Source organism: Chaetura pelagica, unplaced genomic scaffold (assembly GCF_000747805.2).
Source record: "Chaetura pelagica isolate M959 unplaced genomic scaffold, ChaPel_1.0 scaffold455, whole genome shotgun sequence".
In the NCBI taxonomy this organism is placed as follows: domain Eukaryota; kingdom Metazoa; phylum Chordata; class Aves; order Apodiformes; family Apodidae; genus Chaetura; species Chaetura pelagica.
The window spans coordinates 1,360,992-1,380,460 of record NW_009953483.1 but is presented as its reverse complement, the minus strand read 5'-3'; the positions used below and the strand labels follow the sequence as shown (position 1 = coordinate 1,380,460).

The following is a 19,469-nucleotide window of genomic DNA, read 5'->3' as shown; positions in this document are numbered from 1 at the left end:
GGGAAAGAGAAGGAAAAGTTGGAGACTGCATCAAATGGGTTTGAACTGGTAAAGTGAATATATAAAGTGACACCCTCTAATAAAAACAAATAAAAAAATTTATTCTTCCATGTAACTTCAGGGCTATACTGTCTGTGAGATAAGTTTTATGGCTTCTTAATGGTTAAATTTTTCAGCCAATGCTGTTAAAGAAGGTATATTCTAATGAATGAAATGCTAAGCATAGTGGAGAAAATACCTCTTTCACCAGACTGTAGATGGAACAATCTGGCATCCACAAGCTTTGTTACTGGTGTTATTGTACAACATACAATGAACAAAAAAATAATCCAAAATGGCCTCTCAGTTTGAAATAAGTCTGCAGTGCTAACAGAAATAGACAGGCATCTTTTTATGATTTTCATTATGACAATGATGATGATGAGGAGGAACAGGGAAAATATGATCTGTCCCTTCCAAACTGATGAACACAGAACACCAGTGACACTTTACCAAACATTTTTCATCAAAGGAAAGAACATTAGCTCTGTGAAAGTACTCACAGTGTTTATTGAAGAAGTGATGGTCTAAGTTAAAAGAGGCAAATTTGAAAGGTAGCATCTTTTATTAAAGGCAATATCTTTTACTAGACAAGTTAATAAAGCTGGAAAAAAGATTAAGCTTTTACAAATACAGGCTTGCTTCACTGAAAGTGTGTCCATTTCTGCAGCATATTAGCTGACCTAATAAAAGATATTCTCTCTGCTTTTACACCATGCCATTTTTATAGGGGAAAACTCTCAGAGTTCTTCCACGAGAATACACAAAGACATTTCTGTTGTGGCTGTATTGTCCTTTATGTGTATAAAAAATAATACTGAATAATTGTTGCTGTCACATTTACCTAAGGTATTTGAGTAGTAGTATTTAGATCATATTGTGCTTTGTGAGTATGATGACTGAAATGTCCTGTTGGAAATCTGATTATGGACATAACTGGCATCTCACTTTCTCTGTGGAGAACAGTACAATATGCTCCAAAACCCCGAACCAAATTTACCTCAGGAAAAACTGGAAGAAGTAAACTGAAGACTGACAAAGATCTCTTACTGACTTCCCAACCAGAGCACATTTTCCTTTTTATTTTTAAGCTAAACCTAATTTACTTATAAATGCCAAATTTGAAAGAATTCTGAGACTTCTTTCTCTCCTTGTATATTTCATTGTCTTCTGTGTCCACCCTCCGCGATTCAGCATGAAAAGGTTTAAAGAGCTAGACAGTGCTGCAACAGAGGATGCCAGCTCATTAACAGGTCTGTGTTCATGAAGGTATTGTGGAAACAGGCTAATGCTGTTCATGTCGAGCATTTTTATAGACCCTCAGCATCTAGGCAAAGTGGAAGGAATTAACTGTCCTTGCATGTCCAATCATTCACATGGCATGGAAATCTTTAGGGTTCACCTATTCCTTGCATTCAGTTGAGCTGACCTTCCAAGACACTTTGTGATTTCTTGTGTGGGGTAATTTTTACAATATTAAACCATCACTAAGGGCTGTAACAAGTCTTCCATTCACCAGTATCTGTTGGATTTTGCAGTTTGATGCTGATTTTTTTCCTGCTAATCTCAATGTATCTAGTCTCAAAATAGCTTATTGGAAAAAATAATAATAATAGTCAGTTCCTTTATTGACATCTGCTCTTTTTTTAAAAACAAAAAGCATGTATCCACATGTTATCCTGGTTAATGTTTTACTGTCAAACTGTGCAGGAGGAAAAGAGGTGGAGAAAGAAATGAAAGCAGTTGATTAATTCAGTTCTGATATAATGGAGACTATTTGGAAAATGTATTATTAAAAGAACGATCACATTTTTCCCCCACTCTTGTACTTACAGAACAATCACACACTTGATGATTATTTTTTATTACAGTTCACCCTTTAAAAAGTAATTATTAAGAAAATAATAATTTAATTTAAAAATCAAGGACAATAAAATTTAACAAATATGAAACTGTGAAAATGACCTGGGCTTCTTACCTTGACAAAGGCTTCCCAGGTTCGCACAACTGGTTGGTTCAATTGCAGAAGAGGGAATTAGGTATGAGCCTTTAGAAAATAAGTAAAATAATAAGAAAAGTTAGGCTACTAGGCATAAAGAACGACCATGTCTCAAAATATATTATATCTTGCAGTGACAGTCATCTTTCTAATTTGTCTCAGTGTAAAACTGACACTGCTATTTGCCTATAAGACTTACATGTTTTCCTCTTGTGTTGCAGCTGAGGGATCCATGAAAATGCCACTGACTTGCAAGCTAAAGCTTCCCTTGGTTTTCTTATTTTTTTTTTGCTAAATAACATTGCATTAAATAAGTGTAGCTTCTGTGTATTCTGTGAAACAGTTTTAAGGGGAGGGGTCAGTATGGTCATAAGATTTATGAAATCTTCATAAGTAACAACATGCACCTCGGAGAAGTGACCGTGCTCCACTGCAATAGCACAGGTTACCTACCACACACTTCTGAGTAATCTTCCTGTGACAGACACCAACGAGACAAAAGGTGATTAAACTTGTTCCTCTGCCCAGGGTGTGGGCGTGATTAACATTCTGGTATGTGTGATTTATAAGCAGATAATGTTACAAATCTATCTCCCTACTGAATTATTAATAACGACATGCACACACTTTGATGATCTGGAGACAAAAACAGGGCATATAAGGCTGGCTACAGAAAAAAACAAAACTGGTGAAACTGCATTAATTTCACTTTGTATATCCCAGCAGTTCAGCTGCAGATCCAGTTGGTTTTGCACACTGTGTTGAAAATAATGGGTCACAGAGCACGGCCTAACCTGAACCTACTGGCAGTGCTGCCCTTTTGATCTTTTGCTATACCACTTCAGAATCGTATTGACTCAATGAGGTGCTCTCATGAAACGTATCCTTCCATAAAATTAAAGAGCCACCACCCATCAGCTGATAAAGATAATTAGGGAAGTATTTCCTGTAATGCCAGAATGGACGAAGCATGGGGCCTCAACACAGAAATCATGTCATGCCACAGATATCACTGCATGCATTGCTGTCAAAAAGAGGGCAGAATTTAAAAAAATGATTCTCAACAAAGGGTAGAGCTCACTTTTTTTAAAAAAATACATTAAGAAATAACAGGCAAATTCACTTCCTTGGTACACTTCCCAAGAACTCCAGGAAGGCTGTTCAAAGTGAACATACTACCTCAGCACAAGATTTTTTTCTTTCTTCAAAATATATTTGCTAATGTTAAACAGACAAAACCTGCTCCAAGTTACCTCCTCTTAATTCTGTATCATAGAAAGACCACCTGAAAGTTAGCTTGGAAAATCTCTGGACCTTTGTATTTTCTTCAGTGAGTACAGAAAAAAAAGATTCTATTTTATGAAACTAAAAAACTCCAATCCAACTTTACAAAACACTTCAGTCAGAAGACTGTATACCTTAAAGAGCAATATTTTCAGTTAATATATTCAATAAGCTTTTTAAAGCTTTAATTGGGTTAAATTCTGGACAGGCTAGACTTTCCACTAAGGTGGAAAGTGTCCTCTAAAGAAATATATTGATCTGGCTGCAAACAGATACTTGGCATAAAGTGGAAAGTGTCCTCTAAAGAAATATACTGATCTGGCTGCAAACAGATACTTGGCATAAGCTACTTTATGAAGCCAAGTGGCATGGTCAGTCATGTGAACAGCAGATACAGACCTGTGTTACGGACACTTGGTGTGATAGATCTCACTTCAAGCATCTAAAACTCAGACATGTGTATCTACTCATCATGCTAGACCTTCTTTATAGACAGTGGAGAGGAACAGGCACTCCTGCAGCAGAAAACTTTTGACTTCCCTGGGACATCTTCTCCAGTCTGAGATCCACTGGCCTTTGGAACAGCCTTTTCCCTGCCACTATACAGAAACTGCACTGAGGGCAATAAGCTCAGCCTGAAACATCATTCAATTGCTTAAGGCAGACAGATCCCAGCCTGAGTTTAACCTGACAGTGAAATTAAGAATTTACTCAGGAATGAAGGCTCACATGAAGTGTACATAAAGCAAATGCAATTGCAGGCATGGACAGATGTGCGGCCATGTTACCCTTACAGATCATATCCTGCTATAGGTGTAGCCAGTGGAGGCTCCAAAATCAGTACTAGAAGCTGATCAAATGCTCCTCAGTTTGCCTGCATTGAGCTGTGAACTGGTGTTGTTCCACCACTATCGTTACCTAGGCTACCTGTTTTAAAATTAGTCAGGATACCCAGGCTGTGTACATATAGCTTTAAATGCAAGCAGTGCAAAGGTACAGCAATAAAAACAGAATTCCATCAAGTCTTCCAGAAACACCCCACCATGATTGCACAGCTGTGAAAACATAAGTCTAAGGAAGAAACTAGGAGAAGGTAAAACTATGAAAAGATTATCTGGAACAATTCACTAGTGTTTTTATGCTCCGTAAACCCGCTTGTGAAAGCTTTGTCTGAAAAACCATGAAAACAACACTCCTTGAAAAATGTAAGCACTGTTCAGGCACAGATATGTTGAGGTCACTGCTAAATGCTTGGTTTGTTTGGGTTTTTTTACGTTCCATGCTGTTTCCTGGGGAAGCACGATTGGAGTTGAGCAAAACCCTCTTTTCTGCATAAAACCTTCCATAGCTGCTAAACGAAGTCTGATCAGTTGGAGTCATCTCCCTGCTCTCAGGTTTAGTCATGGTTGATAGCCTGACTCATCCACTCGCCTGTTGAAGGCTGGTTTTACAGTGAAGGATTTTATTCAAGAAGATGAAACGAAGAAAATTCTAACAATTCCATCTCTGGGATTAGTATCTATTTTTTAAATGGCACTGCACCCAGCATTTTCTTTTAGGAAATTATCTGGTTCTGGAAAGCCTGTATCACAGGGGGTGATGTAACATCTTTGAAAGAAAAATACTAACTAGTGATTTAGCTTTCTTGTAGGCTTAGTTAGAGGAAATAACAATGCTTACATATAGGTAGATATATTTAATGTGGCTTGTATAGACATCTAGGCCTAACATGTGAATGCTAATATACATTTCCTAAAATAATGTTCTGCTGTACGGAAAATGCTTAACAGCAACATCCCAAGAAATAAAACTGTGGAAAGAAAATAAATGTATTGTCTATGACCACAGCTGTGATATTATATTTGTGTCACAGCACTGTAGAGTCTTTAGCAGGAAGGAAAACAGGATCCATACTCCAGCCACAATTAAATGAGACTGCAATACTTACAGAGGTCTCGGTAGGTGTTTTAGTAAAAGTGGTGTGGTAGTCTTCATGGTATAATGGTGTAATATTTTCTAGGAAGCTATTTCCTGTCAGCTCAGTTCATATTGATGAAAAAACAACATATTTTTTGTGTAGAAAGACTTCATCAGTCAGGATAAATGTTTAGATCAGCCTTTTCTTTGTTCTGGTAGAGGGTTGAAGGCACCTAGGAGCCTGTGATTTTATAGACGTATTGCATAATTTTTTTTAGAAGAGGCATGCTGAGAGCTGTCCCAGCGAGTCTAGCTGTCAATGAGTAACTCACGTTTTGATTTGAGTAAACTAAAGCAAGCAAGATGTGTTTTTTAGTCACCTTAATCCCTCATGAGCTATTAGATACAGAAACAAGCACGCCTTAATGACACCAGCTTCTGTTTCAAGCTAAGATTCTCAGAGTGCTGACAGATGCTCTGTCAGGAGACACTTATTATATTGACACTATTTAAACTAAGTTTAAATTAGTAAGTAACGAAGTGTCAGAGAAGCAAGAAGGCAAAATTGGAAAGGACCACATTAGATATGAAGAGATCCCAGGAAGAACCAGTATTTGTTTACTTTTACTTTATTGTTTTGGATAGGAGGGTTCAACCTCTGTGGACATAGAGTTTCATGGCATTTTCACAAGCATCATATGTGTGTGCATAGGCTAATGCTGGCCATGATTCTCATTTTCCCTTACGTATTTTATAATTACCCAAATATCACCAAAGTTGTTACTAACCAAAACATGATTTGATTTATTTTTTTAAAAAAATTCTAATCCAAGGTGAGAAAGATTTTTCAGTTCTGATTTTTTTTGCCTGGAAAAAATGAACTACTAGAAAATTGTCAACCAGCTGTAATAACATATACATATATGAAATATACACCTTGACACTTATGAGAATCATGTGTCTGAACCATGAAACAAGACTAGTTTTGATAAAGTATTGAAATTTATCTTCTGGAGTAATCTAGAGGAAGCAAGATCTTCAGTAATTACCAATCAAAAGAAGGACTGATAATACGTCATCAGGAAGACAAAACCCAATGATTTAGATCAAAACCTCTTCCTTCCTGTCTGTCTCCCCTAATTTAATCTTTTATCATACTTTTCTGTCTCATATGCATTGTTGTTTGCTTTTGTTGGCTCTGCACACACAGCACAAGACTAGCAAGTACTCCTGGCTAATTAAAGGGCCAAACAGCAGGTACAAAAACATTTACTTAATGGTTAGTTAACACACATTTTTTTCCTCCAGAGACCACTGTAATCTTACTTGATGCTAGCAGGTACTTGCCTGTCACCTCCTTTTCATGAGTAGAAGGCCAATAAACAACCTGCTTAGGAAAACTTTTGATCTGCAGATCATTTCAAGCAGCAACTCAATATACCATGGGACTTCTAATTTTCCTTTAAGGATTCAACTCTATACCCTTTCAAAGTCTCTGTGTACAATAGGACTTGAGCTAAAATCTGAAAAAGGTAAGACCTAGCAGGTTTTCTTTCACAGGAAATCTTTTATTTATTTATTTTTTCCATGCTGGTATATGGTATGTTCAGTACAACACAGAAGTGTGGGGGGAAAATAAGCAAAAAAAGATTTGGCAAGGCATACTCACCACAACTCAAATTGTTTTCTGCTTTCAGTGCTGAAGTTGGAATACTCCAGAATTCATTTTCCCAGTCTACAATGTTTCCTTTCACATCGCAGCTGAGGTTGGCTAGTGTTTGAGCATTCATGGTAAAATTCCAGAGGCGGAAGTTGTAAATGTCCCCATTTAGAGAGCTCACTTCATTGCTGTTAGAGCCCAGCACCAGCCTCCCATTTCCAGGGATAACTTTGCCAGAGATACCTGGACACTGCACTGTATGATAGGTGCTTTTGGCATATACACCTATTTTGCCCAAGAAGCTGTCCCTTACAACACAGACCTGTTGAAAGGTTTCTGTGAAAAACTCTGTTTTTCGGGGCAATGCATTCTCAAGAATACACTGTGTGCCTGAGATGGACAGAAAATGGCCTTTTGTGGTCTTCCCAAAACTGAAGAATTCTGTCGACAATGCATCAGTGTAGGAGAAAACCTTCCAGTCATCGTTGTCATCACTGCTGCCCTTGGTTGCTTCAAAGCACAGAGTAAACTGGCTAAGCTCTGGCACTGAGACAGTCTCTGCCACAGACACAGCATCGATGTCGGGAACCTGGGGAATGATGACTTTCTGATTCCTCAGAGACACAGCAACTAGAACCAAGAGCAGATAAGTAAATTAACAAAAAATCAATTCATCATATAGAAATAAAGGCAGACTAGCAGCAGGGATTAAAGTAATATTCATGAAATCAAACATTCATCAGATGGTTTTTATCTTTGTAACATACCAAGAGCACATAAGAAGGGGAATTTGGCTTTGGAATGCATGTAGCTGAATACATGCAGAGTTCCTCTTCGATAGCATGGAGAATGCTGTTCTACACACAGCAACAGCTCAAGTTGCATTAAAAGCCATACTAGAACATAGTACCTACTAATTTCTAACTTTGCCTCAGCTCACTTTATACAAAATACTACTCATTGATCTACTAGGGATAAATTAGGCAATGGAATAAATCAGTTATTTGAAAAATACAGCACTACTTGCTTTTAAGATATATTATTTTAATTACTTGTCTGCATGACTGCATTATGCCAATGAAGTTCAGGCCTTGCTCCTTCTAAATATTGCAACAGAAGAAAGCCTCTTTTACATTCCTTGGCAAACTGAAGCCTTTTGTTCCTGAATTCAGTTAACGGGTTTCTGTGAAGCACTAGGCATCTTCTCATTTTGTTCCCAGCAGTCTTCTGAGAGAATTCTGCAGTCATGTGTTCTTGAACATTTATATCCAAGCTGTTCACTATTTGCTAACATCTGGGTGAGCAGCTTTGGATTTTTACACAAGCATCTAGAAATCACTAGTCTTCTTGCAAATACGGACTGCAGTAAGGCTATTTAGGCATGGGCAGAATTACTCTGTCTCTGTTACTAAGTATTCTCATTTGAACTGGCAAAATAACAGTCACCAAGTTTGAAACCAGTATCATACAACACAAGCTTTTTCTTCATGAATACATTAATGACAATTCTGTTCATTCTATTTTAGAAAAAGTTATTTTTCAAAACAAAGTCTAAATATGCTCGGTTTTATTGGCATGTTTATCGCAGCAGAATTCTTCTAGTGAATTTCTCCACAGAAAGAAGATTCAGCTTATCGCTCATGCAAAAGCATCAAGGTCAAAAAGACCACATTGGAGCAGCCTTCAGCTTTACTTCTGGCTCCACATGTCTGGCAGATCACACCTCCAGCCAATGTCTGCTACCTCTTTTACACATTTTCACAGTGTATGTGCTGCAAGTGAAGCTTTTTTGCAAGAATGAAAAAACTGTTTTTTGAAGAGTAACTGCCGCAGTAGTTCACACCTAGTCTCCTCTGGGATTTCTAAGTGATGCCACAATACATACATTAATTACTACACCTGTTTCCTTCTCAGAATGAAACAAAAACCTTTCAATATGAGAGGGTGAGAGATGTGAGGGAAAAGTGACTGTCACACAACACTCAGGAAAAGCGATATATGAGGTATAAGTATTCTGTGTAGTCTGTGGAATTGCAATTTCTCTTTGACAGTTGCTTGCAAAGACTCTGAGCTTAAATCTACCATATTTGGATATACACAAGGACATAATTTGACCAACATATTATTTAATAAAATAACATAAAGCATTCCACCAACCCAGCGATTCCAGCAACTGGAGGAAAGAGAGAAAAAAACTGGTCTTTTATAGTTACTGGATTTACTTCATAGATTTTTTTTTTCTTCCCTAGGGCAAAAGTATGTTGTAACTATTTTATAGATAGAAAATGTGCTCAACTCTCCATTGAAAACAGGGACATTTTTTATGGGTTAATTATACTGTAAGCTTCCTTACGTAACATGGAAAGTGTTCCAGAAGAAGTATAAGGATTCAAGACTTGAAAAAGAAGAAAGCTCATTCGTATGAGCACTGCCTAGCCTTTGCTAGGGTGGTCCGCAGAGTTAAAGAGACCTGATCACATTTAAACAGTATAGAAAAGGAAATAAACAGGGAGGATGTGCCTCTGGTACTGAACAGGTCTACTCAACCTTGCTATACTCATCTGACAGATTTAACCACTGGCACCTTCCCTGTACAGTGAAAGGACAAAATCGACAAGTATTTTGTGCATGTGAAGAAAACAGAATCCTGATATCAGCATTAAGCAGAGATAATTTTCCTGACTACTGTTGCATAGCCAGCCATCATCCTGATTAATTTCAGAGGTTAGTACTGGAGAAACTGCTTATTCTCTGAGGAAGGACATATGTATATTCTTGGAATATTCATCCCTGTGTTTAGACTTCTTTCAGAATTATGTTAAATTGTTTGTTAGGAAGATAGCTGGACTAGAGTGAACAGGCTTGTTTTGAACATATTCCTATTTACTCATGAAAAATGTACAAAAGTCTTGCCAGCATGTACACAGCAGGAGCAACCAGCAACAGGCAGCTCACTGTTCTGAGACCCATATCTGTTTTACTGTAGAGTAGAAATGACACAAAGCCTTTCTTTGCTGCTATTTAGAGCCACTAACTTACTTGCAACTCACTGTCTCATGTCTCACAGACTTCTTTAAACATAAACAAGCCAGGAGTTCTAGATTGTGTTTTTACCCTTACAGGGAAAACTGCTTTCCTGCCTTTTGATAGGCTTTTTAGCGTGGCTTGGTGTTTGAGTGATGGCTTTGTGGTTCCTAGCTTCACTACTTTCAAATTCACTTTCACTGATGCTGGAAGAAATGCATCAACTTCAATGAGTTCTGCAAGTGTATACGCACCAAATACCTGATAGAGAGGTTTTAATTGCTACCGTGAGCAATTGTGCTTTTAATCTAGGCTGCTACAGTACTACTCAAACTGTGTGCTAATTTTACATAACATCGTCTCAAGCATTTCTGTACTGTTGGCACTCTTCTTCCTCTCCTATTGGTTACTGAGTGACTTGTACTCACCAGCAGATCCATTACTTAGGCAATTAACTACTCCCAGAAAATTATTTAACTTGTGAGCTCTGCAGGTGGTGAACTGACGTAATTCCCCTAAGACTAGCAAAGCTGCACTCATAGGGTTCTAAGGATATGCCCCATCCATCTGCTGTTGACATGTTGCTGTGAATGAGTACCTCATGTTTAGATTGAGTAAACTAAAACAAGCAAGATGTGTTTTTTAGTCACCTTAATCCCTCATGAGCTATTAGATACAGAAACAAGCACGCCTTAATGACACCAGCTTCTGTTTCAAGCTAAGATTCTCAGAGTGCTGACAGATGCTCTGTCAGGAGACACTTATTATATTGACACTATTTAAACTATGTTTAAATTAGTAAGTAATAAGGTGTCAAGGGAGCAAGAAGGCAAAATTGGAGACGACAACATTAGATATGAAGAGACCCTCTGTGGTTCAGAAAAAACCCAATATTTGTAACCATTTACTTTGACTTTTGGGGGTTTATTAACAAATGTGTAATGGACACAATAGGAGAGGCTCAGACTTTGCAGACATGGAATTTGACAGCAGTTCATTTTCACAAGCATCATATGTTGGTTTATGGGCTTCTCAGGTGGTGTAAATTGACGTAAGTCTCCCAAGATTAGCAAGGTTGCAGCCATTTACTCCATCTGAGGTTATGGCCCATTCATATGCTGTTGGTGTGTTGCAGGCAGTGACACCCAGGAAAGGTAACATTTAGGCAGGCAGCCAACTTGTTAGAGATAACAGGATGTGCTCTGTGAAACTCAGTTTGAAACTGCTCTTACATAAAACAGAGCAGTCCCACAACTGCTGTTCTATTCTTGGCTAATTCCCTCCCCAACTTCACATTCTGCTTTATGTTTGTCTTTATGCACATGTACTTTGTCTTGTGTATTTATTGTATATTAGGATGTACCATTGGTGTCTTTTAAATTGTCATCTCTAAATATCAAATTATTGGGTGTTTTGAATGACTCTTTACTTTTCACTTTCAAAACTGCATTACTTTGTGAAACTAAAAAATGGGGAAAAAATGGTTAATTTTATTATTTACATATTATCATTTCTGAGAAATGAAAGAAAATGTGAATTTAACACTGTTGCCCTCACTCTGGGAGAAATTAATGATTTTGCCCATGTTCATAGTAGTAATAATAGTGTCATATTAACAAAGGAGCTTGGAAACTCCACTGGGGACATGAAGCGGGGGGGGTGTGCAACCTCCACGATGGCTTTGGGAAATCTTTCCATGGACAGGAAGGTGTAGCGCTGACATCTGTCCTGCAGATGTGTTCTGATTTCAGGGTGTGTGTGTGCATTGATGTCTACATACTTTTAGAACTTGAAAGGAAAGCAGTACATCATCACCTCTTTACCAAGTCACTTTTCTGTATCCATAGCCAAGTTAAACATTGCCAAATTCTTTATCTGTAACTATCTTCTGTACACAACGTAATGGCACAACTGTGGGCAATAAGCAGGACGTGGTTATAATTTGACCTAGATACGTGAAGCCAGCTCTCCTGGCATCCGTGGTCAAAATCAGGATGTCTGGTGGGTGTTACAGATTTCGAGCGATGAAACAAAATTCAGAGCTAGATGGCTAGATGCTGAAGAGCAAGCCTTAACATAGATTTTCTGAATTAATATACATATGTGTAACTGTAAAATACAGATAACCGGTGAAGGTCATTGATACTTTGACTCACACTGGGGAGTAGTCTTCTTATTCTAAATGAAATAATATTTTCCAAGACTATTTAACTTTAGTGGTGCTATCCATGAGCATAATGTACTATTCCATTTGGCATGGAGGTAATATTTTTGCTTTCAGAAGAATACATTACCTATAGGTATGTATATACACACAAATGGTTTTCTGACTATCTGTGGACTCTTCTTCTCCTCCTCATTGAACACAACTGAGGGCAACACTGCATCTTTCATTTCTGATTACAACCTCTGACAATACAGCAAGATCTGTATTTCAACTAGAGAAGCCTTTCAGAAAATTTGTTTCCCCTCTCAGAAGAGAACAGACACTTCTAGAATTATTACTACATTCATTTTGTCAGCATGAAAGGACCTCAGTAGAAAGAAGTATTTTTAGTTCCTCTAATATGATGTTACCTTTCTTCTTTTCAGAGCTGTGCACAAATTTTTCTGGCATAATCAAGACTATTTTTGTCTTATGATTCCTGGGCATTACTATCTTAATTGTTTAAAATATAGGATATCTGTAATAAATATTAAAAAAAAAAAATTATGAGGAAGATGTACTTGTGACTGAAGACGCAACTGTAAACCTTCTTACTCTGTTTTTCTACAGCAGCCAGCCAATCAATAGAACACAAATATGATACAGTAGAAATGCTCAATGTAATAGTAGTAGTTAGCTGAAGGTTTATGACTTCAACAAAAAGAAAATAAAGCCTACTGAGAATGTGCAACTGTGACCTATAACCCTGAATTGGAATGAATGGTGAGTAGCATACAGGGCCTATAAATGATCATCTTAATGCTCTCGCTGCCTTTCACTGTCACACAGAATCACAGAATTACTTTGGTTGGAAAAGACCTTCAAGATTATCCAACAGTCCAACTGTTAATGTAACACTGACAAGACTTAACTAAACCATATCCCTAAATACTACATCTATACAACTCTTAAATACCCCCAGGGATTGTGACTCCACCACTGCCCTGGGAAGCCTGTTCCAATGCCTGATAACCCTTTTGGTGAAGAAATTCTTCCTGACTTCCAATCTAAACTTCCTCTGGTGCAACTTGAGGCCATTAGTTCTTGTCCTATCACTTGTAATTTCATTGAACAGGCCAATCCCCACCTCTTTACAACCTCTTTTCAGGTAGCTGCAGAGAGCAATAAGGTCTCCCCTCAGTCTCCTCTTCCCTAGGCTAAACCTTAGCTCCCTCAGCCTCTCCTCGTAAGATGTGCTCCAAATCAGTAATCAGCATCGTTGCCCTTCTTTGGACACACCCTGGTAGCTCAATGTCCTTTCTGTAGAGAGGGGCACAAAACTACACACAGTGCTCAAGGTGTGGTCTCAGCAGTGCTTAGTACAGAGGTAAGATCACCTTGTTGGTCCTGCTGACCACACTGCTCCTTACACAGGCCAGGATGGTGTTGGCCTTCTTGGCCACCTGGGCACACTGCTGGCTCATGTTCAGCCAGTTGTCAACGCACACCTCCAGGTCCCTCTCTGCTGGACAGCTCTCCAGCCACTTCTTCCCAAGCCTGTAGCACTGCCAGGGGTTGTTGTGGTCAAAGTGCAGGACCTGACATTTGGCCTTATTGAAACTCATGCCATTGGCCTCAGCCCATCGATCAAGCCTGTCCAGATCCCTCTGCAGAGCCTCCCTACCCTCAACCAGACTGACACTCCCACCCAATTTAGTGTCCCCTGCAAACTTACTCAGAGTGCACTCTATGCCCTCATCCAAATAATCAACAAAGATGTTGAACAGGAGCAGCCCCAGCACTGAGCCCTGGGGAACACCACTCATGACTGTCTGCCAACTGGATTTAACTCCACTGACCACAACTCTTTGGGCCCAGGCATCAAATCAGTTTCTAATGCAGCAAAGTGTATGCCCATCCAAGCCATAAGCAGCCGATTTCTCTAGGAGAATGCTGTGGGAAACCGTGTAAAATGCTACACTAACATCAAGATAGACAACATCCACAGCCTTTCCAATAAGCAGGTCCCACTGTCAGAAAAGGAGAGCAGGTTTGTCAAACAGGACCCGCCCTTCATAAACCCATGTTGACTGGGTCTGATCACTTGGTTATCCTGCATGTGCTGTACAGTAGTACTCAGGATGATCTGCTCCATCAGCTTCCCTGACACCAAAGTCAAACTGACAGCACCTGTAATTTCCCAGATCATCCCTCCATTCCTTCTTATATATACGGGTGTCACATTGGCTACCTTCCAATCTGTTGATACCTCCCTGGTCAGCCAGGACTGCTGATAAATGATAGAGAGTAGCTTGGTGAGCACCCCTACCAGCTCTCTCATCACCCTTGGCTGTAACCCACCCCTCTCCATAGACTTGTATATTTCTATGTGGTGCAAGACAGTTAGATTGTGGGAGCAACTCTCATGTGAGTGCAACTTCTAATTAATGCTTTAAACAATGAAACAAACAAAAATCATGTTATCTGTAACCTTATCTGCTAGAACAAAAAGCATGAGGGTCTTTTTTTTTTTTTTTTTCCCCAGTTATTAGGCTTTAAAAAATCTAACAATTGCTCTGTATTAAAGGAAGGGACAGAAAGGTCAAGGAACTGGAATGAGAGGTAGCCATTTTGCAATAACAATTAATCCCTGAGAGTTTGTTCTAAAAGCTGGAAGAACTCCTGAGAAGTTCTGCCTTCTGCAGAAACTCTCCCCGCTTCTAGGCACTCCACTGGGCCAGAGGTTTGTGCTGGCCTTGCTTCTGGCTCGATTAAGTTCACTCTCATGCACTCCTTTAGGTTCCTATGTCCCTCTGCAGGTGTGTTGACCTGAAGGACAGGTGCCCTGCTTCCAACCTCTCCAGCATAAATCTGTGGGGAGAGACAATTTTAGACCTAAAAGCTTTGCATGTGAAAATTTTTTTCTAACACACTTGTCATGTCCCAGAAAAAAATAATTTCATTTCATCCAAATAAAAATAAATTAATAAAAATCCCATGAAACAGAACTCTGTAGTTTTACCCTGCAGCCTCCCCACCCCTTCCCTTCTCGTGGAGGGCCTGATTCCTTCAGGAAGCGTCGTTCTAATCCTTATAGGATATTTCCTTTTAACATCTAGAAGAAGGATGAAAAGCCTCGGGTTTACTTACTGCGTACATAGCTGGCATTAAAACCTTTCTTTTGGATACTGAAATCACTTTTAAACGACACGATCATTTCATTTCCAGTAGAGTTATAGGATAATCCTTTGGCAGTGATGCCACAAAGGTTCATTGGGCTTTCTCCATTGTCTAAAGTCAGAGAATCATAAATGCAGCCTGGAGCTTCTTCAATGTCAAAGTCGATAAAAGTTAGCTGTATGATGAATCCATGAGGTGCTCGGATGATCCACTTGCATGCTTGGCTGTTGGGATAATCACTGGGGAAGCATGGAGAAGTGAAGACTCCAGAAGGTTCAGTTAGCACGATCCTACAGTCATAGCATCCATGAGCTGGCAATAAAAAAAATAAAAAACCCAAAAGGCTGGAGGTCAGGAAGAGAGATAACCTAACAGGAAAGTAATCAACACAGTAAGTAAATGTATTTCTATATGGAAATACATAAACAGAGATGGGAAGAGAAAAGGCAGAAAATGGCCTGGTTTCTAGTAAGCAAAATGCCAGTTGGATAGCAAGCAAAGTATCTTATATAAGCAATCCTACACAATATAAATGATACTGCTAAATATTCATTTACGCATACAAGATATATCTGCTATGTGTATTGACCTGTCAAAGGCAAAGCGAAAGCAACATTTTTTATTTCAGAAAGGCAAACAAATTATTAAGCTGCAACTTCTAAAAAGATGACTGTTATCATTTACATGTTTGGGCTGCCGGTTTGATGCTGACTGGTAGCTATTCCAGCAACTCTGTGCCATGCTATTGTTTCCAGTGGAATGTCCCTGGAATGCAGCAGCACAAGAGTTGGGTTGAAGAGCAGCAGAAGCAGCAGCTCTGCAGAGCTCTCAAAGGTTAGTCATCAGCATTTCCGGCCAATTCTCTCCCCCATCACCCAGAAGGGTAGCAATGAGCTACTGCCTTTTGAATCAACAGCAAATTACTGCACTCTTCCCATGCTGACTCAGCTCCGTTGACATACTTGTGGCAGTCAGGCTTTAAGAAATTCTTAACCTATTCCTCATACTCCCTTGATGTGCTTATCCACAAGAATTTCAGGCCCAGTTAGTCCCCAGGGTTGTTTTTCTTGTTTGGTTTACATTTGCTTATTTATCATATATTTACTTAGTGTATTATATGATATAATTACCATGAACTGCCTGCTGCTAAAACCTGTAACAGTTCACCAAACTAGCCCTGAACAAACTAGGTGGGAACTGAATATTGCCAATAGATAATCAAAGAAAGTAATGGGCACATTTATGCTGAATTACTTCGCAAACATTTAAATTAGGCCACAGTCCTGCGTCAAGTACTACAAGTATGAAAAAAAAAGGACAATGTGAGCATGTGTTGTTAGTTGTCCAAGCTAAAAGCAACTAAAAAAGTTGTCAAGTGTAAACTACATATGGAGCAGCTATAAACTAGGAATAAAAGCAAGAAAATCTTCCAAAGAGCCCTTGATGTTTCTTTCCACTGCTTGGGTCAGTCACATTCAAATGGTGTTTGGCCTAAACAAATGGACCCTGGCTCTGTGAAGTGGCATGACAAATGAAGCAACAGTTTACAATTGCAGGGAGAATTGTGAGGTGTATTTTGTAGTTTTTATAATTTTTATTTGCAAATAATTAATTCATAGAGCCCCAAAGAAGTAAAGAGACTACTAACTAATTGGGCTCTCAGAACCAAATACAGTCTGGTTGAAATAGAAGATATCAGTGGGATGCTTATTTGTTCAAATGAGGAAAAAAAAGACCATCTGAAAGACCTGTAGGTAGCTTTGGGAAGAAGTAGTGAATGCTCATGACACTGGAAAATTGTATCTGTGTAGTACAAGGAGGAGCCTGTCCACTCTTCATTTCTCTGCAAATCTTTACAGTCAGAGGACTATGCTCACCTGCCCTGAAACCCTGGTGTTTCATTTATTAACCAGAGAGGGAATATTTACTTATCAGTATGGTGGCTATAAATCCTGCAGTTGTACAAACAGACAATGGTTTTACCCAGTGGATTTTGCACAGATAGGTATGATTTTTCAGAGAATCACCCTAGATTTGAGGAGGCGGAAGAGGAAAAGCATGTTCTAAGCCACAAGTCACTGCAGTTTCCTCGTCTAGGACGAGTGCACCTCTACAGGGCAGAGCAACTAAGCAGGCTCCAGCTGGAGCTGCCTGCAGCTGGAATGCCCAGTGCAGGGGCTGGGGATCTGGCAGCATGCCTCTCTCCTACTCATTCCTGCCAGAGAAATAAATGACACAAAACTATCTGGGCACTTGAGAGCCTTCCCTGTGTACCTAGATGGACCTGAAGCCAGGGACTAAGCTGTTAATTGATATAACTACATATTGGAACATGGTTGGAACATGCACACTCCTTCAGCCTTGGACCATAAAGTAAATCTTAAGGGCATTATAAAGCATTGCTGAGCCAGAAAAAAATATGCCACTTGTCAGCAAGTGTATCTCTTAAATTGGTAGACTATTACATTCAACCTGAGACTGGAAAAGTAAAATTTGTCCATCAAAAAGAACACAAACATTCTTAAGACAAGCCTGTCTTTATAAAGTCTGTTGATCACCATCACCCAAAACGCAGCTCAGGTCTTCTATTTATCTCTCTTGAGATTACCATTGTTTCTAAGCTGTGTAAAAAAAAACTTGTCAGTACACATAACAAAAATACTTTTATCCCTGCTGTCTGTCACTGTAAATACTAAAACATAAATGTTATTTATGTTAATAGGTTTTAAAAATAATTTAATCTTTTGAATAACATATTCTTATTTTAGTATATCCATATTGTTTTGTTGGTTTTACAGAACTAACACAAAAAAACAGCCTCTAAATTTAGGTAGGAAAATAAGTGCTCAAAAGTCTACATACACAGAAGCAACAGATTTGGTGAGGAAAATAGTTTACGTTTTTGAAGTGGGTTGGTTCCATTTTGGCATAGTAGCTATTCTGTCCATGACTGCAATTTGAAGGAGAAATATCCTGTTTTCATGCAAATGTCCACAGTAGTAAGTAAAAAGAAAAGAAAACAAACAACAAAACTATATATAAACAGAATGGTTTAGAATGGAACTTTTTGCACAGCTTCTCATGAGACAGTTATTTTTCTATAAACACCACCTATTTTAATCATTAAAGAGAAAAATTGCTGTGGCAACCTCAGGCTGTCAGCCAAAGCTGGCAGATATTTTGCAATCTCATTGGCCCTGAGCAGTTCTGAACTGTGGATACTGAGCACTTGTTGCAATACACACCACAAACATGTCTTCAAGCAATCTGTGATATTTTACTGATTTTAATAGGAAGAAGTTTAGGTATGACAGTCTTGGTCAGGAAACCCACCTGACTTGTCAAGTTGTTTTTTTTACCAACCTAGACCACACAAAATTCACTCTCTAAATACATTTCATCTAATAAAATTCTTCATCTTTTCTCCCTCTTTTTTTTTCCCCTAATGAAAATGAACATCCTCCCCATACAGTGAAATCAGGCACTTAATTTCAGCATTTCCTAAACTGAAAGTTTCACTGGGCAAATAATTTGCCTCCATCATGAGAATACCCTGGAGTACGGTTTTCATTTCATAATTACTCTTATTTATTTTTTTCTGCAAGACTCATACTTCCTATTATAAAAGAATAATGAAGTATTTATTATGACACTTCAGCACTATACTAAAAAGGAAAATAAATAAATTCCTCTGGAATATGTTAGAGCTTTCACCAAAGTTATCTAAGTGATTCACAAATGTTAATTAACTTGAGAAGGAGAACTGACTTGAAGGGAAACGGCTTTTTCCCTCAAATCATGCCTATTTTATAAGGATAAACATAGGCATGGAAATAATGGGCAAAAATGGCAAAAGTTTCTGTGGATTTTGGGTTCCTAATCTAAGAAATGAGAATACTGATTTTCCTTAACTACTTAGTATTTGTACAGAGCTTCGTATGTCCAAAGCACACTATCAGTGATTTTAAACTGCAGCTGGAAGAGCAGTCTGCCAATCTGGTCCACTGTAGAAAATCCAAAAAATAGTACTTAGTGGCTAATGGAAAAATTTGGTCTAAGCAATTTGGCCATCTTCAATAGGAACGTATCAGTAAAGGCAGGGATAGAGTCCTGTTCTCACATGGTTGCCAGTTTTCCTAACCATGAGACCATTGCCTCTCTTCTGTGAGTCCTATTTCACATATATACTTTTTAATTTCTATGAAGAGGAAAGTACCCTA

At 38.7% G+C, this 19,469-nt stretch overlaps 1 protein-coding gene across 1 annotated transcript in view; it reads right to left on the bottom strand.

The window, feature by feature from the left end:
- Positions 1–19,469, bottom strand: part of GPR126 (G protein-coupled receptor 126) — a 107,388-nt gene that overhangs the window by 49,394 nt on the left and 38,525 nt on the right. The window contains exons 3-5 of the mRNA XM_009998528.1: positions 15,220–15,561; positions 6,909–7,529; positions 2,018–2,086 (exon numbers count right to left, since the gene is read on the bottom strand). Of these exons, the coding sequence (XP_009996830.1) occupies positions 2,018–2,086; positions 6,909–7,529; positions 15,220–15,561 (1,032 nt within the window). The remainder of the gene's footprint in view (positions 1–2,017; positions 2,087–6,908; positions 7,530–15,219; positions 15,562–19,469) is intronic.